The 26,452-nt window shown below is 43.7% G+C and overlaps 1 protein-coding gene across 4 annotated transcripts in view; it reads right to left on the bottom strand.

Moving 5' to 3' along the window:
* The window catches only part of LOC144685877 (5-phosphohydroxy-L-lysine phospho-lyase-like), a 40,610-nt gene extending 14,601 nt beyond the window's left edge, over positions 1-26,009 (bottom strand). The window contains exons 1-7 of one of the 4 annotated variants that reach the window (XM_078550883.1): positions 25,862-25,995; positions 23,006-23,103; positions 21,481-21,599; positions 8,953-9,112; positions 1,114-1,188; positions 762-849; positions 555-671 (exon numbers count right to left, since the gene is read on the bottom strand). In XM_078550883.1, coding sequence (XP_078407009.1) covers positions 555-671; positions 762-849; positions 1,114-1,188; positions 8,953-9,112; positions 21,481-21,535 — 495 coding nt within the window. In that variant the 5' untranslated portion in view covers positions 21,536-21,599; positions 23,006-23,103; positions 25,862-25,995. Of the gene's footprint in view, positions 1-554; positions 672-761; positions 850-1,113; positions 1,189-8,952; positions 9,113-21,480; positions 21,600-23,005; positions 23,104-25,861 lie in introns of all 4 variants that reach the window. The other 3 variants (XM_078550880.1, XM_078550881.1, XM_078550882.1) reach the window with 3 other exon arrangements.
* Between the last annotated feature and the right edge of the window lie 443 nt (positions 26,010-26,452).

Here is a 26,452-nt window from a genome sequence, read left to right as displayed (position 1 = left end):
AAGATCTGTGTAGGGAAAAACAATTTATGTATCAGGTCCATTACCTTTCATCGAACTGGAAACTGTTACAAGATGTCTCAGTACAAAGGCAGGGCAAAGGGGAAAGTGGTGGGAGGGTAGAACAAGAGGGTAGGTCTGTGGCAGGGTGGAAGGCAGGAGAGATTAAATGACAAAAGGAACGGTGATGCAAGGTGGTAATGGAATAAGAAATAAAAGATGGGTCTAGAGGAGTTGAAAGTGGGGTTGGCATAATCACTACTAACAGATGCTGTCTGAAAGAATGAGAGCAGCGATTATGATCTGAAATTGTTGAACTCAGTGTTAAGTCTGGAAAACTATACTGTGACAAACTGAAAGTTGAGGTACAGTTCCTTGAGCTTCTGCTGAGCTTCAGTGGAATGGTATAGGAGGCTAAGGGAATAGAGGTCAGAGTGGGAAGGAGAATAAAAGTGGTAAGCCACCAAAGCTCAGGATCACGCTTGCAGACTGAATAGAAATACACATATGCAGGAAATAGTCATATGACACAACATTGTCTTTCCATAGTACCGTACCTTACGATTTTTCTTTTGTACTTCATCAATGACAGCTTTCACTTCATTTGCATAGGCCAAGGCTGGATCAGGATGATCCTCCCTGAACATTCCCCGGTATGTATCGGGAATAGGCACCTGTCCAGAAAGTAATGTTTAACTGAAAGGAAGTTCACAAATTAAATGTTTTAACAAGTATTGCAATTTAATTACTAGACTTCAACATACCACATGAACCCAATCCTTTTGTGGTCTTAGACTCCGGAATTTATAAGGACTGATATCTATCAATGAATTAAGGTGTCCATGGTAGGCACTTTTAATACAAAAAAAAAGTAATTACATGGTCAGTTGCATGTACATTATATTAAGGTAGAACCATAATTGAATGCAATATGGCCTTAAATATTTCAATACAATGGAATTATCACCTTAAACATAATACTACTTTAAGCCATGCAACACAAACAGGATACCATTACAAAGACAAATGGTTAAAATTGAAAACTTACTCAAGGAAATATATACACAAAAATCTATGTTAACACATCATTTCACCAATTTATTTAAGCAAACTTACTGGTCTAAGACAACAATGTCTTCATGCTGGGTATATTGTTGAGCTAGCCTGAGAGCAAGATCATTTGCCTCTGAACTGTAATGAGGTTAAGAAAAAAAAATTCATGTAATTTTTCAGTTTAACTTTCCTGCATGAACATTTCAAAACATTAAATTTGTGTTCCAGTTACATATATGTGAGGCATTTAGTATCCCAACAAATCAACATTTTAACAATCATTATACATAGGGAATTTAGAGAAAATGTTCATTGTAGGATTCTTTCGATAATGTAAATTTTCTTCATTTCACAGTTGTGTTACATTACATTCAGTATACATATTAGGTCTGAATTTCCACACGATTTTGCCATTTTTCCTGAGAAAATCAGAATATTTTTGTTTTGGGTAGCCACAGTTACAACAGTTCCCTCAGTTTTCTAATAACATTTGAACCTGCTTGCCCCGAGTCCCACTGGAAATGATACAATCTAGGTGGGTGGGCAGCCTGCTGCTGCTACTGCAATTGGCTAACCAGCTTATAATGGGGCCCAGCCATTATAATTAGGAGGTAGAATTATGATGAGTAGGCTATTTTTTGTTTAGGAATTGTTAAACCCATTTAGATTTTAATAATAATCTGAATAATTTCATTGTTATTTACTGGTCCTAGCACAAAAATAGCAGATTCATTGGAATTTAAATCTTAGTTGCTAGCATAGCACCAGAAACATGAGGCTTCCATATCCCTTAGGGACAAAGGACAAATCATCACACAGTCTGGAGCAGAATGTGCATGTAATTTGGTAGGGGACACATTGGAAGTGAGCCGATCTTCCTTTCATGGTAATGCTAACCTAGTTCGGAGGAAATATTTGTCATAACGGTTACATTTAGCCTACTAACGTGGACAGTGCAGCATACTTCTTTATATAGCAACAGGAGCACTACTTAATTAATTTAAATAGGGTGAGAGACTTATTGATCATTAAGAAATCAGCTGACCGATTTATTTTTTGGTCTTGTCTCTCACAGTTTCCCCTTTGGGAGTTTGGAGAAGTGCACATGGCAATATGTGCAGGATTGAAATGCCCAGTTCTTATTACAAGGAAGTTTCATTGTTACAGGTTTTTGCAAGATGCCACCTTAAAACTAGATATCGGCAGGAAAGATAATTGCCTCATTCAAAAGGATGCAGGATCTGCTTTCAAGAGAAATCAGTGACACTGAACACAAGAGAATATTTAGAGTAGACCAAAATCTGAGCTGTCTATTTTTCCAGGTTACATTCAAAAATGAAGGACATATCCCAATAGGCAATCTAAATTTAGACAATGCTCACTATGTTAAAGAGTGGCAGACATTTCCTTTTTTTGTAGGTAGGTTGTTTGCCAGTGTTTACGTGTATCAGGAAGAACTTGCAGCTAAATGTTGTCAATGAATATGGAAAATACAAATTGATCTTTGTTCCTCTTTGGAGAATGTTGCTGAACTGGCAAATACCATGGAAATAATTAAAAACAATTAATTCCATAGATGATCCAGTGTATACCTCATTAACATAAACCAAGATGCTGGAGGTTTGATTCCTGGTCAGTGGCCAATTAGTTGATCTTGACTTGGGTGATGCTACGACACTACAATTATGGGAAAGAAAATCAGCCAAAGTTCACACTTTTGGTCACAATGCAGTAAATAGTGTCAGAAGCGTACACATGGGTACAAGATGAGGACAGGCTTTGGCTTAGCTACTATATGCTCCCCCTCAAACTACAATCAAAAGTACTCCTAAAACCCACAGCCAAGACAATTGAAGAATGGCCACTTGGCTGAGGTACAAAATAGCAAACAACAACTATGAAACTATACCCCACTATAGGAAGGAGACAGTGCCTTCAGAGAAGAAGGAAAATTGATAAAAGAAACTAACAAAATTATTTTCAAAGTGAATTCAATGGCAATGAAAAAAAGACTTGGGGTGAAATTTTACGGCCCCATCACAGCGGGGTCAGAACCGTAAATTGCGGCCAGCCATTCAAAAGTCCATAAACTTCGGTGGGGCTGTAAAATCCCACTGCCGTAAAATTCCTCCCTTGAATTTATATGAAGCATTTCATGACCACGGGATGTCCCAAAATGCATTCAAGCTAATGAAGTACTTTTGAAGTGCAGTTACTGTTGTAATGTAGGAAACATAGCAGCTAATTTACACAAGCAAACACCCACAAACAGCAATGCGATAACAAGCAGATAATCTGTTTTTGTGATGTTGATTTAGGGATAAATATTTGCCAGGATACTGGAAATAACTCTGCTGTTCTTTGAAATAGTGCTATTTTGCTTTTTTGTATCCACCTGAGGGCACCTCGGTTTAATGCCTCACCCAAAAGATAGCATCTCTGATGGTGTAGCACACTTTGGGCAGAATTTTCCATGCCTGCTGGCATCGGACGTGTTTGGTGGCATGAGTGGACAATATGGCAAGATGGCCAAAAATCATTTCGTGACGTCGTGAAACCAGTTTGCAATCGTCCGCTCTGCCCGTCAATGGCGGGCTGTGTTTCCTGCCGTCGGACATCGGGAACCTCATTGTAATACATCTGCATATTATTATAAACCCAGCCTGCCGAAATCATCCCCCCCATGTTGGATCATCCGAGCACATTGGCGTAATTGCATGCCAATGTGTTTCACAACATATATAAGGCGTGCACTTAGGGGGGCTGCACTTCGAGGGGAACTTGGAGGTGAGTGCGCGGTAACATTGCGCAGTGCTCACCAATTGGACTTCAAGGTTGAGGTGCTGCGCATTCAGGCGAGGGCACAGGCAAGTTGCTTTTTCCCGGCTCACTGAGTGCGGTGCCAGGGCAAGGCTGCCCTGCGGCTGAGGCGAGTTGGGAGGGGGGGCAAGGGCTGCACTGCGGTTGATGGTAGTGCAGAAGCATGTGTGGGGTCGGGGGTAGGGAAGTGGCCACGTATTAGGGAAACCTTGTATGAAGCTTCTCTGCAGCTGAGACAGTTCAGATGCAGCCACATTGACATGCTTGGAGTCGGCCTCTAGCTTATCTGCCCACTCAAGCAACGCCAAGGCATGAAATTGCTCCTGAACTTTTCATCCCTCGGGCACAGACTGCAGACTAATGAGCATTTTAATGGACTGCAGAACAGTTTGAAGACTGTTCACGTTGTACAATCTCCTTGCTAAATCTGGCCATGGAGCAGTCGCTGGTGGAGGTACTCACAGCCCCTTGCAATGTCACCATCCCGGTTTGGATCAGTCTCCCCCATGATTCAAGCTAACAGAGCAGCCTTGCAGCACGGGTTAGGGGAATGCCTGCACCTGAGCTGAGAGCACAACATGCAGTCCAATGGGTGAAGCTGCCGCCATTCGGTCAGGTGGAGTGGGACGGAAGTAGTTGGGGTTTTGGGCAGCTATGCGGCGCACTAAACTCTGGTCATCCAAGTAATGGCCAGCACTCTCCGGGATGCATTAAGGGGCTTTCATATTTGACCAAGAGAGGTTAGAACACCCAAGATAACCCACACGTTTCTTTCTTTCATCCTGCAGGAGGTGTCTACCAGGAACATGGAGCCTGGTGACCTAGCTGTATGCCTCATGGCTTACAGAGACTGGAGACAAAGGAGAAGAGAGTGACAGAGGGAGGAGCAGCACCCTCAGGAAGGGGTGGCTGGGGCTCCCGCACACGCTGCTGAAGAGCCACAGTGAGCCGGTCGTTGTTCGGTGCCTACCTAGACTTAGGGTCTATAGACGCCGCCTTTCATTCCTGCAGATGACCAAGAACCAGTTTCGCCGAAGACTGCGTATGTCTAGTGAACTGGTCAGTCACATCTGCCAGCTGCTGCAGGATTTGACGCCATGGGGACATGGAGGGTATCTACTGCCAGTGGATGTGAAAGTGACTGCGGTGCTCAATTTTTACGCCAGTGGCTCCTTTTAGGGCTCCTCAGGTGACCTCTGTGGGATATCACAAGCCTCCACCCACAAATGCATCCATGAGATCACGGATGCCATATTCGCATAGGCACACAACTTTGTGCATTTCGCCTGGGATCAGGGAAGCCAGGATGCAAGAGCACTGGGATTTACCCAGACCTCAGGTTTCCCACAGGTGCAGGTACCATTGACTGCACTCATGTGGCGCTCAGATCTCTGTTGCAACAAGCAGTCAACTATGTCAACCACAAGGGCTGCCACTTGCTGAATGTTCACTAGTATGCGACGACCACAAATGCATCCTACAGGTCTGCACATGGTTCCCAGGGAGTGTCCACGACCCCTACATTCTCAGTCAGTCTCAGATCCCTGATGTCTTCCAGGGTCCACAAAGCTGCAGGGATGGCTCATCGGGGACAAGGGTCACCCGTAGAGGCCGTGGCTGATCACACCCGTGCGGTGGCCTCAGACTGCAGCAGAGCGAAGGTATAATGAGGCTCATGATGCAACCTTGGCGGAGCAAACCATTGGGATGCTGAAAATGAGGTTCCAATGCCTGGACCAGTCTGGTGGAGCCCTGCAATACAGTCCACAGAGAGTGTTACGCATCGTCGTCGCCTGCTGCACCCTTTACAACCTGGCACTGCAACGGGGAGAGGAGCTGGCAGAGGGGGAGATGGAGGAGCTGGATGCCTCCTCCGATGAGAAGGACGTCGACGGGGATGAGGGTGAGGAAATCATCCATGGCGATGATGACAGTGATGAGGCCCTCGCACTGGCCAGATGAGGTAGGTGCACTCAGGAGGCCTTCAGCTGCTAGATTTGTGGAGTATGATGATGACATACAGTGAGGAGACCCCATAGATCCTCACATTGTGTGAACATTTGACTCCAGTCTGGCTGATGGCAGCGCACATACCCTCTGTGATAATGCTCCTGTCATGTAGACAGTGGAGGCCCTAATATTCACTTAATTCCAGGAGGATGCAGTGAGGACACTCCGTAGATCTTCACATAGCCTCTGAGAATGTCCGACTCCTGTCTGGCTTGCGCTTTGATTAGGGTCATATCATGGAGACACATTAAACTTTAAATGCACCTGATCCTTTGTCACCCTTCAGCATCTGAGTCCTTAAGGAGCACAGCATCACCAGTCACAGTTGAAGAGATGGGGGGCCAGCGCCACCTCAAAGATGCTAAGAGCACACACAGAGAGTATGACGGAACTCTATGACACCTGCCCACGACGTTCTGGCAGCAATGTCAAGCACAGTCGAGGTGCAGGCATCAGTAATGTGTCCAGTGAATGTGGGGCCAGATCATCACTTTGGTCTGAAGGCTGCACAAAGCACAGGGAAGAAGTCGTGGATTGAAACACCTGCCTTTATCTTGCACTGGAACCAAGGTTTCACATCTGAGTGACATGGACACTGCTCATCAGAACAAGAAGCCATAGGCAGGGAGACATTCTTGGGAGATTATTGACAATAGTGAACAGTATTTACAAGTGGTTAACAGACTTGCCCCGGCTGTGCAACTAATTCTTCTTAACTTTCCTAACCCTGCTGTTACATCTTGGTGCTCCCCGGACATCCACAGCGGAGTTGGAAGCAGCCTGCTGACTGCTATGCGCTGTGATGATCTTGCGGGCGTCCTCTGGAGGGCTGAGACCTGGAAGGCTCCGGCGGGGTCTAGCTGTGTAGCAGTGGCACCCTCCTCAGCATGTGGAGCTGGAGCTGCTGGAAGAGCAAGAGGGGGTTCGGATGGGCTGAACGGTCCCAGAATCACCTGAGTGGATGGCCCCAAAGTGTGCACCTGCTGATCCTCCTCCCTATGGGTGTCCAAGGGCCACTGGCCGACTGCTTGAGAAGAAGGGGTTGCTGGAGTGTGATTGAGCTGCCCTGCACCCCTCTTGTGTACACACTGTTGGAGGCCAACTCTGGCATCAGCAATGGAGTTCAGCCCATGCACCAGTGCAGGAGCGATGTCCTGGACCATGGTCTCCATGGCAGCCACCATCCGCCAGGTGCTGACCTCGGTGCGTTGGCATGCCAGGGCTATCACCTCAGCCTGAAGGCGGACAGTCTCCTCCATCGTGCCTTGCAACCTGAGGAGTGAAGCGGCCATCCCTTCCTGATGTTCCCGAGCTTGCCTTTGCAGCTCCAGCAACTGTGACATGACCGAGTCCAGAGGTTCATCATCTGACTTGGACTCAGCAGATTTCTGGCCTCTGGCAGTCCTCCGAGTGCCAGACACCTGGGAACACACTGCCTCCGCCTGCTGTGGATCAGACAGCGTGATGTGCTCACCAGATTGTGATCCTGAGGCAACTCTAAAGCTAGGTCCCACCGAGGTATGTGTCTCTGTGCTGGTGGAGGGTGTGGGTGAGCGCTGTGACAGGTCTTCAATGAAGGTGCCTTCAGATTCCTCTTCAGAGGTTTCTTCGGGGCTTGATTGGAGGCCCTGGGTCATGGACTCTGTCGGCTGTTTGGCAGATGTTCCTGCAAAAGCAAGAGGAGATAATTAGTGAATGGCAGGTCACTGCAGAATAGGACACATCACTCACATCATGGTTATCTGATGGATGTTACACTGATGGTCCTCACTTAGTAGAGCACCACCAACCTCACCGTCAGCACAGGAGCAATCCAGATCCTCGCCAGTCATTTGGATGGCACTTATTTTCAAAGACCGTGAGGGCCTTGATTTCAGGCATTCCTCCACCAGTTTGTAATCTCTCCCTCTTGTTGTGTGCCAGCTTGTTCTGCGTGAATACTGATGGAGAGCGTGTAAGCAGGATGCCTGCCAGGCTAAATGATAAATGTGCCTGGCATGTGGGGGGTGAGTGGTCCCATGGATGGGATGAGGACAATGAAGGTGTGTGTGAGAGAGTGAATGATATCCCTCGAACTGGCAGTGAGTGAGGGCCATGTGGTTGTGTGATGGGTTTTTGAGAGTGATGAGAAGAGTGATTTACCCTGGCAGAACGAAGGAGATCATTCATCCTTTTTCGGCACTGGGTGGCTGTCCTCTTTGTAGGGCAATGATGCTGACCAGCGCTGCCACTGCCTCCCATGCTAGATTAGTGTTGTTGCTGCCCATCCTGCAGCCAGAGCGGGGGTAGAGGACATCACAGCGAGCTTCCACTGTGTCCAAAACGCACTCGAGGGATGCGTCATTAAACCGGTGGAGGGGGCGGTGGTTGCAGTCTTCTTGCATTTTGGGGCCATGTTTTCTTTGCAGCAGTCCTGGGCTAGAAGCACTGAGAGGTGTTCGCACGACTGCACTTTAAATATGCAGTGATGAAACAGCAAGGTGATGGCGTGGCGGGCGAATAAGAACCCGCTTGCCATCGAAACAGCGTGTTTCCCGGGAGTGCATTATTAATGAGGTGGGATTAGGACGATACGGCGTGAGAAACCACCACTGCGGCTGGCGGGTTAAACATCCTTTTTCCCCACCCGCTACCGTGTTTAGTGCAAATCTGGGACGAATTTTCCCTTTCAGTATCACACTGAAGTGTCAGCCTTTATTTTTTTGTGCTCAAGTCCTGGAGTGGGACTTGGTTACAGAACTTTGTGATTCAGAGGCAAATGTGCTACCAACTAAGCAACAGCTGACACCAATGACACAAAAATATCTTCTGAACCACCCTTGCTGATGTTTTAAATTCAATTTCATAACTTATCATTGATATAAAATATTTAGAGAAAAACATATCAGGTTACAGTGACAAACCAAGTTTTATTTCAATTATCTTACGTTAAGGGTAAATTTACTAAAAACTGAATTTCAAGCCACCCAGAATTCATAAGAATTGAATCCAACTATTATTTGAAATGACTGATTTATAATAATATTTTCAAGGAAAATATACATTTAACAAATTAAAGGAAACACATTTTACCCAGAGTTCACAAAATAGAAAACCGATAGTTTCTGTGGTAATGTCTGCGATAATCTCTTTGCATAGTGGACTATATTGTCATGTAGAAACCGTGCATTTGTGTTCAATTTTGCCATTTGCATGTACCCAGCTTTCACGACATCTGGATGACAATGCCCAACTGTAAAAGGGAAAACAGATTTATAGGCAGGGAAACTATTTCACATGCAGCTTCATATTTGAAGATAAAAGATGATGTTTCATCTAATGAAACTTGCAAGCATTAAATCCAATTAAACTCAGCCAGTAATCCATACTATTAAATTCAAGTTGGATGTCGCTCAGTTTCAGTGCTGGGCCTCTTTTGCATTTAACCACAGGCAGCAACCCTCACTTATGTTCTAGAATAGAGGTGAGAGGGGCGTTTGTGTGCATGGAGGTAGGCCATGCTGAGGGGGCAAATCCAGGCTGCCAGTGACTTTTTTAAAAAGGTGAGAGATTAGTAAATGTTGACATTCAGAGGGATTTGGGTGTTCTTGTATGTGGATTGTAGAAAGTTAACAAGCAGGTACAGGTAGCAATTAGGAAAGAAAATGGTATGTTATCCTTTATTGCAAGGAGGTTGGATGTCTTGCTGCAATTACATAGGACTTTGGTGAGACCCCGTGTGGAGTATTGTGCACAGTTGTGATCTCCCTACCTAAGGAAGGATGTACTTGCAACAAAGGTTCACTAAATTTATTGCTGGAACTATGAGGATAGATTGAGTAGAGTGGCCCTATATTCTCTGGAGCTTAAAAGAATGAGAGGTGATTTCACTGAAATGTATAAAGTTGCTAGAGGCTTAACAGGGTAGATGTTGAGAGGCTTACCCCCTTGGTAGAGGGTCTAGAACTGGGAGTCATTTCTCAGGATAAGGATCAGCTATTTAGAATTGAGATGAAGAGCAATTTCTTCGCTCAGGCATTGTGAGTCTTTGGAATTCTCAGCCCTAGAAGATTGAATCACAGAAATGTTACAGCGCAGAAGGAGGCCATTTGGTCCACCGTGTCTGCACTGGTTCTCCGGATCAGCAATTCCCATAGTGCCATTATTTTGCATTCTTCCTGGAACCCTGTACATTCTTCCTTTTCAGGTAGCATCTAGTTTCCTTTTGAATGCCTCCAACACACTCTCAGACAGTGCATTCCAGACCTTAACTACACATTTAATGAGTTTATTCAAGACAGTGTGACAGATTTTTGGGCACCAAGTAATGTGGGCGTAGGATGGGAAAGTGGAATTGGTGCAGATCATCAGCCAACTCCTGCTCCTATTTCTTCAGTTCTTATGACTTACAGTTGCTTTGTGGAGACAGGAGAAGCACACAATAAAATCTAATTTAAAAAAAAAAGCATTTGGGCCTTTTTTCAGCAACTTCCAGCAGTCCATTAAGCCATTTCAGACCCAGAAGAACCAGCTGGAGCTTGCCCTGCGTACAGTCCACCTAGCTGATGTCCAATTTCACAATGGTATCCTAAAATTGGCATAGGATCCCAATTTGAATAACTAAATCAGGCTGTTTCAGGTGGGTATCCTGGGTGACTAAGTCATCCAATTCAATTTTGTGTGAGGCCCATTTCCAGACTTAAATAGTTGTGGGAGATTGTTACCAGATTTTGGAAACTAGAAAACAAGTGGACTCCATGCCTAAGTTCTCCTCCAAAGACTTAAAAGGACTTTGCCAGGTAGCTTAACATTCCAAGGAGAAGCATCACTGGATTCCCTTGACAATCTTATTTATTCAGCTTCTTTAATTTGTCCTTTATCAAACATCATGCTTTGGATTTGTGGACAGAGAAGTAACGTGTTCCCACTGACCTTTTGGAAATGGCTATTAAGCTGCGTAAAAGTTTTCAGAATTTATTTGACCACTGATCTCTCCCCACTCATCCAATGAGTAATCTGTAGTCACTTTATAGTTGATGTTAATATGTGATTATATATTTAAATACATTGAAAACTGTTGTAACAAAATTCAAAGCCTGGTTAAATATGGAACAAAGAAAAATGAGATGGCGAATGCTCTTCATTATTTACTATATTCTTCTCTTAGCAGGCTACTTTTCTATTTGACTGAAATCACAACAATGTCTGTCCCACAATACAGCATTAGGGCCCACTGTTTCTGAGCAACTTTTAAAAAATGTATGTCAATATGGAAAGCAACAATTCAATTTAAATCAATCAATCTGAACTGGAAGTAACTTATAGTACCTCTTTCCTTCCAAAAATGCCACAATTCCTCTTAAAAATGTTTTGGATAAAAGCACCTAATTTTCAGAAAAGTCACAATCATACACATTGCCTAAAGCGTTTTTTTCTCCCCAATAAAGTCTTGTGGAACTTATTTCCTATGAGTTCTGAATATCACTTAGAACCACTTCCAAATTTCCAACTGTCTAGCTCTCGACTCTCCATTCACCATGAAATTTCTGCAACTACCAATTTGCTCAACCACACCCTTTGATGCTCTGGTCCATGTTAAAGCCATTATTCTCTTCCACCCTGGCCATTCCCCTGGTAGAGCTTCCCTCTCTGCTCCCTTATTTCCAATGGATGCCAGTTTTAACAGATATAATGGACAACGGGTTTAACTGTCAGATTTGGCTGGACTATATTAAGCATCATAGGGACCTCTTGCTTGCCAAAACTACTCACTATTCCAGGATCATCCTGGAATGTAATGATAACACCTGGCTTTTTTTCTCTACTGCAAATAATCTTCTTAAACCCCTCTCTCCTGTCTCCTCTACCATCACCTTCAATAACATGTGTGATGAGCTCATGGGCTTCTTGTCGCTAAGATTGAGACCATCCGATTAGCTGCTTCTGCCACTTTCCTCCCTTTCACTAGCCCGCTAGGCCAAACATCCTCTAAAGCTCCTCCTGCTGTAGTCCTGAATTCGCATCTTTCTCTCATTTCTCTCCGATCTCCCTTTATGCTTTCTCTGAGCTCATCTTGTCTATTAGACCTAGCTCCTGCTCCCTCAACACTTTCCGACAAAATTGCTGACCATCCAACTTCTCCTTGTGATCCCCATGTCAGCAGATATTGTTAACAAATCTCTCTCTTCAGGTGTTTTCCGTATCTCCTTCAAATCTACTATCATCACCCCACTTCTCAAAAAACATGTAACCCCCCTCGATCCTTCAAACTACCTCCCCATCTCCAATCTTCCACCCTTATTCAACCAGTTGGAGCCAAAGAATCAGCTGCAATAGCATCTTTTCCCACTCCCAGATCATTACCTTTGGTGTTCCACCAAAATCTACACTTAACCCTCTCCTATATCTATGCATTATAGAGGGAGAGGGAGAGATGGTGGCATAGTGGTAATGTTATTGGACTAGGGACCAGGGGCCCAGGCTAATGCTCTGGGGACACGAGTTCAAATCCCACCATGGAAGGTGGTGGAATTTAATTTCAATTAATAATTCTGGAATTGAAAGCCAGTCTAGTAATGTCCCTTTAGCATACTAAAGGGAGGACGAGGCAACCATGACTGACAAGGGAAGTCAGGGACAGCATAAAAGCTAAAGAGAAAGCATACAATGCGGCGAAGAGCAGTGGGAAGCCAGGGGATTGGGAAGCCTACAAAGACCAACAGAGGACAACTAAAAAATAAATAAGGAGGGAGAAGATTAAATATGAGGGTAAACTAACCAGTAATATAAAAGAAGATTGCAAGGGTTCTTTTTAGATATATAAAGGGTAAGAGAGAGGCAAAAGTGGACATTGGGCCGCTGGAAAATGACGCTGGAGAAGTAGTAGTGGGGAACAAAGAAATGGCGGAGGAACTGAATAGGTACTTTGCGTCAGTCTTCACGGTGGAAGACACGAGTAACATCCCCAAAGTTCAAGAGAGTCGGGGGGCAGAGGTGGCCATTACCAAGGAGAAGGTGCTAGGAAAACTGAAAGGTCTGAAGGTGGATAAATCACCTGGACCAGATTGATTATACCCCAGAGTTCTGAAGGAGATAGCTGAAGAGATAGTGGAGGCGTTAGTGGTGATCTTTCAGGAATCACTGGAGTCAGGGAGGGTCCCAGAGGACTGGAAAATTGCTAATGTAACCCCCCCTGTTTAAGAAGGGAGTGAGGTAAAAGTTGGGAAATTACAGGCCGATTAGCCTGACCTCGGTCATTGGTAAGATTTTAGAGTCCATTATTAAGGATGAGATTTCAGAATACTTGGAAGTGCATGGTAAAATAGGGCAAAGTCAGCATGGTTTCATCAAGGGGAGGTCATGCTTGACAAATCTGTTAAAATTCTTTGAGGAGGTAACGAGCAGGTTAGACAAAGGAGAGCCAATGGATGTTATCTACTTGGACTTCCAGAAGGCCTTTGACAAGGTGCCGCACAGGAGGCTGCTCAGTAAGATAAGAGCCCATTGTGTTAGAGGCAAGGTACTAGCATGGATAGAAGATTGGCTGTTTGGCAGGAGGCAGAGAATGGGGATAAGGGGGTCCTTCTCAGGATGGTGGCTGGTGACTAGTGGAGTTCCGCAAGGGTCAGTGTTGGGACCACAGCTTTTCACTTTATACATTAATGATCTAGATGAAGGAACTGAGGGCATTCTGGCTAAGTTTGCAGATGATACAAAGATAGATGGAGGGACAGGTAGTATTGAGGAGGCGGGGAGGCTGCAGAAGGATTTAGACAGGTTAGGAGAATGGGCAAAGAAGTGGCAGATGGAATACAACATGGGGAAGTGTGAGGTCATACATTTTGGTAGGAGAATAGAGGCATAGACTATTTTCTAAATGGGGGGAGAATTCAGAAATCTGGAGTGCAAAGGGACTTGGGAGTACTAGTCCAGGATTCTCTTACGGTTAACTTGCAGGTTGAGTCAGTAGTTAGGAAGGCAAATGCAATGTTGGCATTTATTTCGAGAGGACTAGAGTATAAAAGTATGGATGTGTTGCTGAGGCTTTATAAGGCTCTGGTCAGACATTTAGAATATTGTGAGCAATTTTGGGCCCCGTATCTCAGGAAGGATATGCTGGCCCTGGAGAGGGTCCAGAGGAGGTTCACGAGAATTATCCCAGGAATGAAAGGCTTAACATATGAGGAACGTTTGAGGACTCTGGGTCTATACTCAATGGAGTTTAGAAGGATGAGGGGGGATCTGATTGAAACTTACAGAATACTGAAAGGCCTGGATAGAGTGGACGTGGGGAAGATGTTTCCATTAGTAGGAGAGACTAGGACCCGAGGGCACAGCCTCAGAGTAAAGGGAAGACCTTTTAAAACAGAGATGAGGAGAAACTTCTTTAGCCAGAGAGTGGTGAATCTATGGAATTCATTGCCACAGAAGGCTGTGGAAGCCAGGTCATTGAGTGTATTTCAGACCGAGATAGATAGGTTCTTGATTGGTAAGGGGAGAAGGCGGGAGAATGGGGTTGAGAAACTTATCAGCCATGATTGAATGGCGGAGCGGACTCGATGGGCCGAATGGCCTAATTTCTGCTCCTATGTGTTATGGTCTTATGGAAGGAAATCTGCCATCCTTACCTGATCTGTGACTCCAGTGTGGTTGACTGAAATCACTTAGCCACTCAGTTCAATGACAATTATGGATGGGAAACAACTATAAAAAAAATCTCATGAACAGGCCCTCTCTCAATGACATCATCTGAAAACAAAGTGTTGGTTCCACACGTAAGGTGATAACATCCAGCTCTTCTTAATTCTCATCCTTGTTTTCCAATACCTCCTTGGCCTCACCCCTCCCTAGCTCTGTAAATTCCGCCAGACAAACAACCATCTATCTGTGTTCCTCCAACTCTGGCCTCTTGAACATCCCTGATTTTAATCGCTCCACCACTGGAAATTCTTCAGTTGCCAAGGCCCTAAGTTCTGGAGTTCTCTCCAGCCCTCGATTTCTCTTTAAAACGAACCTTAAAATTTATCTCTTTGACCAAGCTTTTGGTCATTGGCCTTAACATGGTTTAGTCAAATTTTGTTTGATAATGCTCCGATCAAGTGCCTTGGGACGTTCTTGTTTTTAATGGTGCTAGATAATTGCAAGTTATTGTTGTTGTTCCAGCAAGTTTCAAGTTTACACATTGACTGTACAAAATGATCAGAATCAAGCTCATTGCCCGAAATGTCTTCTTGCCAATTATTCTGCCTTGAAAGAGATTGCTACTTCCAAAAGAATTAAACTAAAATGTCTCCAACAGTCTGTGTTGCAGCAGGGATGGTTAAAAATAAGGCTGATTAGTAGTGCACTAAAAATCTCTTGTGGTCAGTAGTTTGCAACTAGCAACCCCATATTTCTACTGCGGCTGATGAGAACTCTGCACATGCATACTTTTATCTGTAGATGGTGCTCTACTTCCAGCCACCAACTGCATTTTAAATATTTTGATATCATTTAGAAGACGCCCAGGAAGTAAAATTTTTAAAACCCCTTTAACATTTGACTAGTGTCAAATAAAGTGGAAAATTGCCCAGGGTATAGTCTGTCCACAGAAAGCAGGGCAAATTCAATCTGGTCAATTACTGTCCCATTAGTCTAGTCTCAATCATCAGAGTGATGGAAGGTGTTGTCAACAGCATTATCTGGCTACACTCACTCTTACAAGTTATCAGCAATAACCTGTTCACCAATGTTTAGCTTGGATTCCACCAGGCTCTAGATTTCTTAACAGCCATAGCCGAAGATGGACAAAAGTCTTGGGGGAGAATGCTCTCCCTGTTGGGTGGGCTGGGCGGGAGCAGCCCACGATCGGCTGTGCGCTGCCATTTTACGTGGGTGGGCCAATTAAGGTTTATATCAGGGTTTAGAGGGGATGTGAGGAAGAATTTTTTCACCCAGAGGGTGTTGGGAATCTGGAACTCACTGCCTGAAAGAGTGGTAGAGGCAGAAACCCTAATAACATTTAAGAAGTATTTGGATGTGCACTTGCAATGCCATGGCATAGAAGGCTATGGGCTTAGTGCTGGAAAATGGTATTAGAATAGTTAGGTACTTGTTTGACCGACGCAGACTTGATGGGCTGAAGGGCCTTTTTCTGTGCAATAGACCTCTATGACTCTAAGGCCCACTCCAGAACTTCAGGGCCAAGGAAAGTGTGTTCATTATATGGCCAAACAGGTTGAGAATCAACTTGTAAATCCTTCCAACATATGCTAATGGAAGCTGGTAGGAGCGGGAGAGATTCCTGGTCAGCAATGTGATGGAAAGAAATTAGAGCCTCTCCCACCATAAACGAAACCAAGCTCCAACATGCATGCAAAAGTGCATGTTTCCACAGCAACTTGACTTCTTTGGTGGGGGCTTACTTGGCTCAGTTGGCTGGATGGCCAATATGGATCAGCATGGGCTTTGATTCCCCATTCTGGCTGGGGTGAATTTGCGACCTGCCTTCTTGCTCTACCCATGCTGGAGGTCGTGGCACTGTGGGTCAGATCTGCCTTCGGGCAGAAACCTCAAGAAGAAGAGGATATAAAAACCTTAACAGGGATAGTCACCCACCATATTTCCCCTTTTTAGATATTGAATATGCACTGCAGTTAAAGAATGTGGAAGATAATCTCACAGGAATGTAACCTAACTTTACACTTTATTATACTTTATGTACCATATTTCCTACACTTTCCTCCACTAGACTGGCTATTTGAAGATAACCAGGTGATGGTGTGGTGTTTTTAGTTACTTACTAGAGGACTTTAGCGTTTTTCAAATAATCATGAAAATGTAGTTTGGTTGGATTACATTGTAAATTATTTTATAGACTTCAAAAATTAAATTCCATATTGAAGATGCTGAATTCCTCTGGGGTGACTAACAGAATGAATGAGGGTGAACTTCACATTACCTGGGTGATTCAGCTGTTCAAGAAAAGGCAAACGAATGCCAATCCTTCAAGGGACATCTACAAAATGCAACCTTGTGTCTGCATTATAAGGTGTGTAAGGTGACTATCAATTGTCTTTGGTGGCAATACCACTCTTTTTTCATTAAATGAAAAGTGTAAGCAAATTATTCAACTAACTAGGGTGATTGCTGTCTATCCCCGATTATTCACAGAGTTAGGGAGAGGGTTTGGGGGGAAAAGGAGAATTAGAAAAGTCGAGGCTATAGAATATTGTAGTGAGGTAGGTAAAGACAAGCAGAAGGGACAGGAAGGGACAGAGAGTCTAACGAAAGTGTGTCAGTAAGCAAGGTCCAAGCAGGGAATAGGAGTAAAAATATAAAATTAAAAGATTCTTTATCTGAATGTATGAAGCATCCAAAATGGAACAAATAGAGATAAACGGTTTAGATCTAATCGCCATTACAGAGACATGGTTATAAGGTGACCAAGTTTGGGAAATAAATATTCCAGGGTGCACATTTCAAAAAGACAGGCAGAAGGGAAAAGATGAGGGGTAGCCCTGATAGCAAAAGATGCATAAAGACATTATTGAGTAAGGATCTTGGCTCAGAAGATCTGGAAGTAGAATCAGTATGGTTGGAGATTAGGAATAGCAAGAGTCAGAAAACGCTGGTGGGAGTAATATACAGTCCACCTAACAGTAGTTATACTGTTGGACAAGGCATTAAACAAGAAATTATTGCAACAAAGGCAATGAAATAATTGTAGGTGACTTCTAATTTTCATATAGGCTGGACTAATTGAATTGGCAAAGGTGGAAGGTGAGTTTGTAGAATGCTCTTTTGACAGTTTCCTGGAATAATATGAAAGCAAAATACTGCGGATGCTGGAAATCTGAAACAAAAACAAAAATAGCTGGAAAAACTCAGCAGGTCTGACAGCATCTGCGGAGAGGAACACAGTTAACGTTTCGAGTCTGTATGACTCTTCATCAGAACTAAGGAAATAGAAATGAAATGAAATATAAGCTGGTTGAGGGGGGTGGGACAGGTAGAGGGCCAGTGATAGATGGAGGCAAAGAAGAGATTGCCAAAGATGTCAGAGACAAAAGGTCAAAGGGGTGTTGACGGTGGTCATATTAGCTAAGGAATATGCTAATGGGGACATTAAGGTAGAAAGCAGGACGAGCAAGTGACAGATAGCCCTAGTGGGGGCGGGGTAGGGGGAAGGGATCGAAATGGGCTAAAAGGTGGAGATAAAACAATGAATGGATCTCCAATGAATCTCCATCTTTTAGCCCATTTAGATCCCTTCCCCCTACCCTGCCACTACTAGGGCTATCTGTCACATGCTCGTCCTGCTTTCTACCCTTATGTCCCCATTAGCACATTTCCTAGCTAATATCACCACCATCAACACCCCTTTGTCCTTTTGTCTCTGACATCTTTGGCAATCTCTTCTTTGCCTCCACCTATCACTGGCCCACTATCCAGCTCTACTTGTCCCACCCCCCCCTTAAACCAGCTTATATTTCATCTCATTTCTATTTTTTCTTAGTTCTGATGAAGAGTCATACAGACTCGAAACATTAACTGTGTTCCTCTTCGCAGATGCTGTCAGACCTGCTGAATTTTTCCAGCTATTTTTGTTTCTGTTCCTGGAATAATTTGTTGTGGAACCAACTATGGATAAAACTATTTTCAATTTAGTATTGTGTAATGAGCCATGATTGATTAGTAATCTGATTGTACAAGATCTGCTGGGATATAGTGATCATAATAAAACAGAAATCCATATTAAGTTTGAAAACAACATACCCCAATCACAAACAAAATCTTAAACTTAAACAAAGCCAATTACATAGGTATGAAGGGAGGTTAATTTGGTAAATAGACTAAAAGGTTTGGTGGTACATAAGCAGTGGGAAACATTTGAAGAAACAGTACAAAATGTTCAACAAAAATGCATTCCATTGAAAAACAAAAATCTCAACAAGAAAGATCCATCCATGACTTACTAAAGAGATTAAAGATAATATTAGATTAAAAAATGAGGCTTATAGTGTTGCAAAGTAGTAAGTTTGAGGTTTCAGAATGTTTTGGGGACCAGCAAAGGACCACCAAAAAGTTGATAAAGCAAACTAAAAACAGATTGTAAGAGCTTTTACAAGTATACAAAAAGGAAGAGAGTAGCTAAAGTAAAGTAAAGTAAACTTAGAAGCAAGAGACAGGAGAAGTTATCATGGGGAATGAGGAACTGACAGGAACATTGCCTATCTTCACTGTAGAAGGGACAAGTTATATAGCAGAAATTGAAAGTAACCCAGAGGCTAAAAAGTGAGGAAATTAAGGTAATCAATATCAGTAGAGAAAAAGTACTGGAGAAACATAAAGGACTAAAATCCAACCAACCCCTATGACCTGATGGCCTACATCCTAAGCTTCTAAAAGAGATAGCTGCTGGAATAATGGATGCAGTGGCTATGATTTTCCAAAATTTCCTAGATTCTGGAATGGTCCCAGCAGATTGGAAGTGAGCAAATGTAACATTGCCATTTAAGAAAGGAGCACCAGAGAATACAGGGCACTACAGGCCTATTAGCCTGATGTCAGTCATCAGGGAAGTGTTGGAAACTATCATTAAGGAAGTCTTAACAATGATCATACTATGATTTTCTAAGTGCAAACAAAGTTAACATGGTTTTATGAAAGGGAAATCGTGTTTGACAAATTTATTAGAGTTCTTTGAGGATGTAACTAGTAGGGTAGATGTAGTATACCTGGATTTCCAAACAACATACAGTAACGTCCCACACAAAATAAGGACTCATGGATTTGGGGGTAATATATTAGCATGGATAGCGAATTAGTTAATGGACAGAAAGCAAAGAGCAAGGATAAATGTGGCATTTTCATGTTGGCAGGCTGTGACTAGCGGAGTGTCGCAAAGATCAGTGCTGGGGTCTCAGCTATTTACAATCATTTAGCCAAAGGGACAGAGAATAATATTTTGGTTTGCTGATGATACAAAGCTAGGGAGGAATGCAATCTGTGAGAAGGACACAGAAGAGGCTGCAAAGAAATGTAGATAGATTAAGCGAATGGGCAACAGGGCGGTTTATGGAGTATAATGTGGAGAAGCGAGTGGTTATTCACTTGGTCACAAGAATAAAAAAGCAGAATATTTTTTAAAGGTGTGAAACCTGTAAATGTTGATGCTCAGAGGGACTTTGGTGTGTTCAGACAAGGAACACAGAAAGTTAGCATCCAATACAGCAAGCAATTAGGAAGGCAACTGCCACGTTGGCTTTAATTGCAGGAGGATTGGTGTACAAGAATAAGGAAGTCTTGCTACATTGCACAGAGCTTTGGTGAGAGCACATGTGGAGTACTGTGTGCAATTTTGGTCTCCATATTTAAGGAAGAATGTGCTTGCATTGGAGTTAGTGCAGTGAAGGTTCAGTAGATTGGCCCCAGGGATGAGGGGTTGTCCTGTAACGAGAGGTTGAGTAAATTGTGTCTATATCCTGGGGCAGGATTTTTACCTTGCCTGGTGGGCGCAAGGCCCGGAAGTGGCTGCAAAACCGATCACCGCCTGCGATCAGGCCCCGACGGCAATTTCACACTGGCTGGCCAATTAATGGTCACCGAGCGTGAAAGGTGCACTCACAGCCTCAGCGCTGCCGGGGTGGGGGCAGGAGGAGTGCGAGCGCTGAAGTCAGTGTGGGGTGCACTCAGTGAAAGCTCCCTGACGGCACAGAGCTGCCTCATGGAGCTGAAGATTTTTAACATTACAAGCGAAGGGTTGAAAAATAAGGAAAACATGTCCCCTCATGTGACGTCACATGAGTAGGAACGAGTTAAAAATTGAGTTTTAAAAGTTTGTATTTCTTTAAAATCATTGGGCGAAATCTCATCCTGCCCAAGGATGAGGTATCACAAAAAATGCAAAGGCAGCTTGGCCTATTTGCCCGCCCGCCAATTGAACAGTTGGACGCGCAGCAAAAAATGTGATTTAATGAATTGATTAAGGGCCTTAATTGGCCTCTTAATAGTCAGTGGGCACGCTGCTGCCTCTTGCGCGTGCCCGCCAAATGAAATATTGCAAGAGTGTGATGATGTCGGGACACTCGCCCGACGCCATCGAACACTATTTTACTCCCGCTCGGGTCGGGCGCGTGCCCGCCTGACAAGGGAAAAATTCTGCCCCTGGAGTTTAGAAGAATGAGGGGTGATCTCATTGAAATGTACAAGATTATGAGGGGGCTTGACAAGGTAGACCCCCAAGAGGTTGTTTTCCCTGGCTGGGAAATCTAGAACACATGGGCACAGTCTCAGGATAAGGGGACGATCATTTGGGACTGAGATGAGGAGAAATTTCCTCACTGAAAGAGTTGTGAATCTTTGGAATGCACTATCGTAGAGGATTGTGGATATTCCATCATTGAATATTTTTAAGGCTGGGAGGGACAGATTTTTGATCTCTAAGGGAATCAAGGAGAAGGGGAGAGGACGGGAAAGTGGAGTTGAAGCCAAAGATTAGCCATGATTGGGTTGAAGGGCAGAAGAGGTATTTTCTTCTGTACATCCATGGTCATTGGATACCGCTGTAGCAATAAAAAGTTTCACATAGCTTCCCTAATGGTGTGCGATTTTTGTCATCTGTTCAAATGGTTTTCTTACCATGAGCAACATTGTTAATACAGTCCAAATATTTTCTTTCCTTTTCATCAAACATATACTGTCCCTGAGCTCTGACAATCTTGATAGGATCATCTGGAAAAAAAAGCTTGCAAGAAGATCTGCAAATAAAAGTACAAAGAACACTCTGTGGCAAAATGATTTATAGATTTTTGATACCGATATTCTTTTAACCTTTGATTTCCTAATGTAATTTTTACTGCATTATACACAGACATTAAAACAAAAAAATTGAGATTTTATAGTATATTGCTGTCTTTTGAAACAAAATGAGTGAAATCACAAAGAATAAACCCAAGTTCTATTCAATTGTCCAAAGTGCAGGATTTTCAATTTATGTTGGCTGTTTCCATGTACTGAACACTTACATCTCCTGAATTATAGGTTCACATTTGAGGAGAATAGGGCATTTATCTGGAACTCAGATATACTTCAATGCATAACCACAGAAAATAGGATTCAACAGTGCCATTGTGGGATTATATGTTCTGTATTGCAGTTTTGTAGGTTGGGGTGGGGGTGGGGGTGTACTGCTTGAGGCTTTTAATAGAAAGAAGGCATTTTTTTTTTAGGAATCCTGTTCATTTACATTCTCAGACATATACTAAATTTGGTCAATTTTATACAATTGAAGTCAATAGGGATCAGAGGGAAAACTCTCCACTAGTTGAGGTCAAACCTAGCACAAAGGTTGTGGTTCTTAGAGGCTGATGCCGAAGTTTTTCAGAATTGTGTCCTATAGGTCCAAATATCTTCAGCTGCTTTATCAATGACAGTCCCGCTATCATAAGGTCAGAACTGTGGATGTTCAGAGATGATTGCATCCTTCACATCTCCTCAGATACTGAAGCAGTCTGTGTTCACCTGCAGCAAGACTGGGACAACATTCAGGCCTGGGCTGATAAGTATGGCAAGTAAAATTTGCACCACAGACGTGCTGGGTAATAATTATTCCCAACAAGGGAAATACTAACCATTTCCACTGAATACTTACCCCACCATCAAATCTTGGGGTTACAATTAACCAGAAACTTAACTGGGAGAGCCACCTAAATACTGTGACTATGAGAGCAGGTCAGAGGTTGGGAATTCTGCAGTGAGTGACTAACCTCCTGACTCGCCAAAGTCGTTCCACAAACAACAAGGTACAAGTCTGGCATGTGATGCCTGGACCAAGTGCAGCTCCAACAAGACTCAGGAAGTTCACCACCAACTAGGGTGAAGCTCTAATGATTCAGCAGAGCAGGCAAGAAACAGATAAACTTTATTACAGAGAGCTTTTCAGATGCTACATGCTTGATCAGGACTCTCATCAGGAAGCCCACCCCCCGGATTGCCTGTGCTTAGGGTTCATTGGTTGGAGCCTCCCAGAACATCACGTGACCCCCCGATTGACAGCAGGAGAGGTTATACCCTCAGTTACTACATTTCCTCCCCTTTTAGTTTTTTGCAATTTCTATTTACAGGGAAACATTTGAATATCCAACAACATATACATAAATACAACTTCAGGTGATTAAAGATCAAGCCTCTGAGGTGCTCTCCCAATACGGCTAGAGCGGCGTAGCTCTACCACTTCGGGTTCCTCAACAGGATCGACAGGATCTGGAACGGCAGCATGAGACACATCATTAGAAAATGGCAGTTCTGGGTTTGGAATCTCTACAGAGACAATCGGGCATGTCTATTCTAGGTTGATCTGTCACCTCAGAAATTGACGTTTCGGCATTAATCACAGGCGGAATAGTTGGTTGTTGGAATGTCTCTCTGGCATGAATATGATCTACATGCTTACAAATGATCCTATCTTCCACTTGTACTTGGAAAGATAATGGAACAGCTTCTGAGACAATGATTGTAGGAACCCAACAACCTCCACTTCCGAAATTTCGCACAAATACCGTTTTACCCGCACTGAATGTGTGAGGTTTGCTGTGTATATCGCGGTTCAGTTTTTGATTACTCTGATTCCACTCTACCTTCCCCTCTAAATTTGGAAGCACCAGGCTTAACTGTGTACGTAGGTGGTGTTTCATTAATTATGCAGACGGGGTTGATCCCGTAGTTGAATGTGGCTTTGTACAATAACTGAGAAGAAAGTGGGAAAGTCGAAACTTTAGAGCACCTTCTGATAACCTTTTTATACCAGACTTGAAAGTTTGTACAGCTTTCTTGGCTAAACCATTCGATGAGGGATAGTAAGGGATGTTTTAATATGTCTGATTCCATTCAGATTCATGAATTTCTGAAACTCTGTGCTGGTAAAGGCTGTACCATTAGCAGTAACAATGATTTAAGGTAGGCCATGTATGCTAAAACAGTGACACAGCTTCTTGATAGTTGCGCTCGATGTTGGCGACTTGACTTGGTATACATCCATCCACTTAGAACGTGCATCTGCAATCAACAAAAACATAGTACCGAAGAATGGTCCTACATAATCAATATGTAGTCTAACCCAGGGTTGACCAGGCCGCTCCCATGGATGCAAGCGAGTTGAAACAGGCAACTTCTGTTGTTGTTAACAACGGAGATAGTGCTTGACCACGCTTTCAATGTCACTGTCAATGTCTGGCCGCCAGACATAGCTTTGCGCAAGCATTTTCATCTTTGATATGCCTGGATGCGCACTGTGAAGCTCTGTCAAGAGTGGTCCTCTACCTCTTGATCCCCACAACAAAATTCCATCTTTACAGCTTAACTTTGTATATCTGGCACAGAATGGTCTCAAATCTTCAAATACAGGTGAATTTGACCACCCTTGCAAAACAAAGTCTCTGATTTTTTACAATATTGGAACTCTGTTCGTCCAGTTTCTAATTTGCTTCTCACACACAGGCGAAGAATCCAAGAAATTCAGTAATAGCACAACTTCTTGTGGAACAGGAGCATGTACAATGTTATCTGGTAATGAGAGACGACTGAGTGCGTCCGCATTTGCAATGTGTAAACCAGGCCAGTACATAAAAGTATACTCATACGCAGATAATATCAGAGCCCAACATTGTATTCTTGCTGAGGCTATTAGTGGAATGGCCTTATCCTCACTGAATAAACCCATTAATGGTCTGTGGTCTGACACCATGGTGAAGTGTCATCCATGTAGGTACTTGTGGGATTTCTTCATGCTGACTACCATCGATAAACCTTCCTTTCCTAGCTGGGAATAATCCTTTTCAGCTGTGGAGAGGGTTCTCGTGATATAGCCAATGGGCCTTTCTGATCTATTTTCCATTTTGAACAGCATCATGTTGTATGTGAGTCTCTTGCAGCACTTTCCATGGTGAGGGAGATTTCTAGGGCGCGCTTAAAGTCGATGTCGACCTCGGCGAATAACCGGCGCTGAACGGCATCATCCTGAACTCCACAAGTGAATCAGTCCTGCAGCAAATCATTTAATATGTCCCCCAAATCACAATGTTCTGTCAACTGCTTAAGGTTCGCTACATAGGTTGTGACTCTCCCAGGGCCCTAACTCTGGAATTAAATTTAAAATGCTGCATTATTACAGATGGCTTCGGCTGGAAGTGCATTTTCAGGAGGTCCACTAATTCATTATAGGAGTTAGAATTGGCGTGCTCGGGGTCATCAGGTTGTGAATGAGATTGTTTGCCTTACTGCCATATACAGTCAAAAGGATGGCTTTCTGCTTTTCCTCCGTGGTAATTTAGTTTGCTACGAAATAAAATCCGAGGCACTCTACATACTGGCTCCAGTCTTCCACAGTTGCCTCGTAAGGATCAATTCTGCTGAAGAGTGGCAATGACTGGTGAGTAGTCTTTTCTTTTTCATAATATTCAATATACTCATGGTAACAAGGCGAGGTGCCACGTCAGAGCTATTTTACCCTTGTCGCCAAATGTAATGACTCAACAGAGGGGACAGGTTTCAACAACAAACAGATAAACTTTATTATGGGGAGCTTTTCAGGGGTTACATGCTCCATCAGGACTCTCCTCAGGAAGCCCCAACCCCATTGCCCACGTTTTGGTCTCATTGGTTGGAGTCTCACGTGACCCCTGATAGCCAGCAGGAGAGGCTATACCTTCAGTTACTACAAAGCTATTTTCAACTTTCACTTTCTCCTCCATCCAACCTTCAGATAAATTTAGTAACATGTATAGACGAAGCTACAGCCACGTGATCAACCCTCCAGGAATGTCTCCAATCAAAGTTGGGAACTCGTGATCCATTTCCATACACAAAGATAATTACTTTCAATTCTTCAGGATCACAAACAGTGACATTAAAAAACGGAGTTATATTTGCCCACGCATTGCACTGAAACAAAAGCTGTCTTTTTGCAAAATGAAAATTCTCCGGTTCTATTTAAATCGCGCTGAGTCCAGACTTTAATACTTACGCAACGAACTTCTTACGGAGAGTTAAGGTTTCCACTTTGTTGTAGAGTTCAGAGGCCATGTGTGGGAATTTATGAGGAAACTCCTTTCTGTCCCAGCCCGAGAACCACTTCAACTTTTCACTCTTCCTCCGCGCGCGAACGTCACCGCTGATGTGGATCAAGAGGGAGGAGCAGGAACAACATAGGAGAGAACTTATACCCGGGCTCTCCTCATCTAGGGGGTAATTGTACCTGGACTCTCCTGGTACAGGGGGTATCCATCCTGGACTCTCCTGGTACAGGGGGTATCCATCCTGGACTCTCCCGGTACAAGTGGTATTTGTGCCCAGGCTCCCGAGATCGGGCGTGGGTTTGGGGGTATCTGTACCCAAGTTCTCCTGTTACAGAGGGCGGGGGGTATCTGTACCCAAGTTCTTCAGGTACAGGAGGTATCTGTACCCGGGCTCGCCAGGTATGCGGGTATCTGGACCCAAGTTCTCCTGTTACAGAGGGCGGGGGGCATCTGTACCCAAGTTCTTCATGCACAGGAGGTATCTGTACCCGGGCTCGCCAGGTATGCGGGTATCTGGACCCAAGTTTGCCAGGTACAGG

Source organism: Cetorhinus maximus, chromosome 10 (genome assembly GCF_964194155.1).
Source record: "Cetorhinus maximus chromosome 10, sCetMax3.hap1.1, whole genome shotgun sequence".
Classification (NCBI taxonomy): domain Eukaryota; kingdom Metazoa; phylum Chordata; class Chondrichthyes; order Lamniformes; family Cetorhinidae; genus Cetorhinus; species Cetorhinus maximus.
Note: the sequence above shows the minus strand (reverse complement) of the source record. Positions and strands in the feature narration are given on the sequence as shown.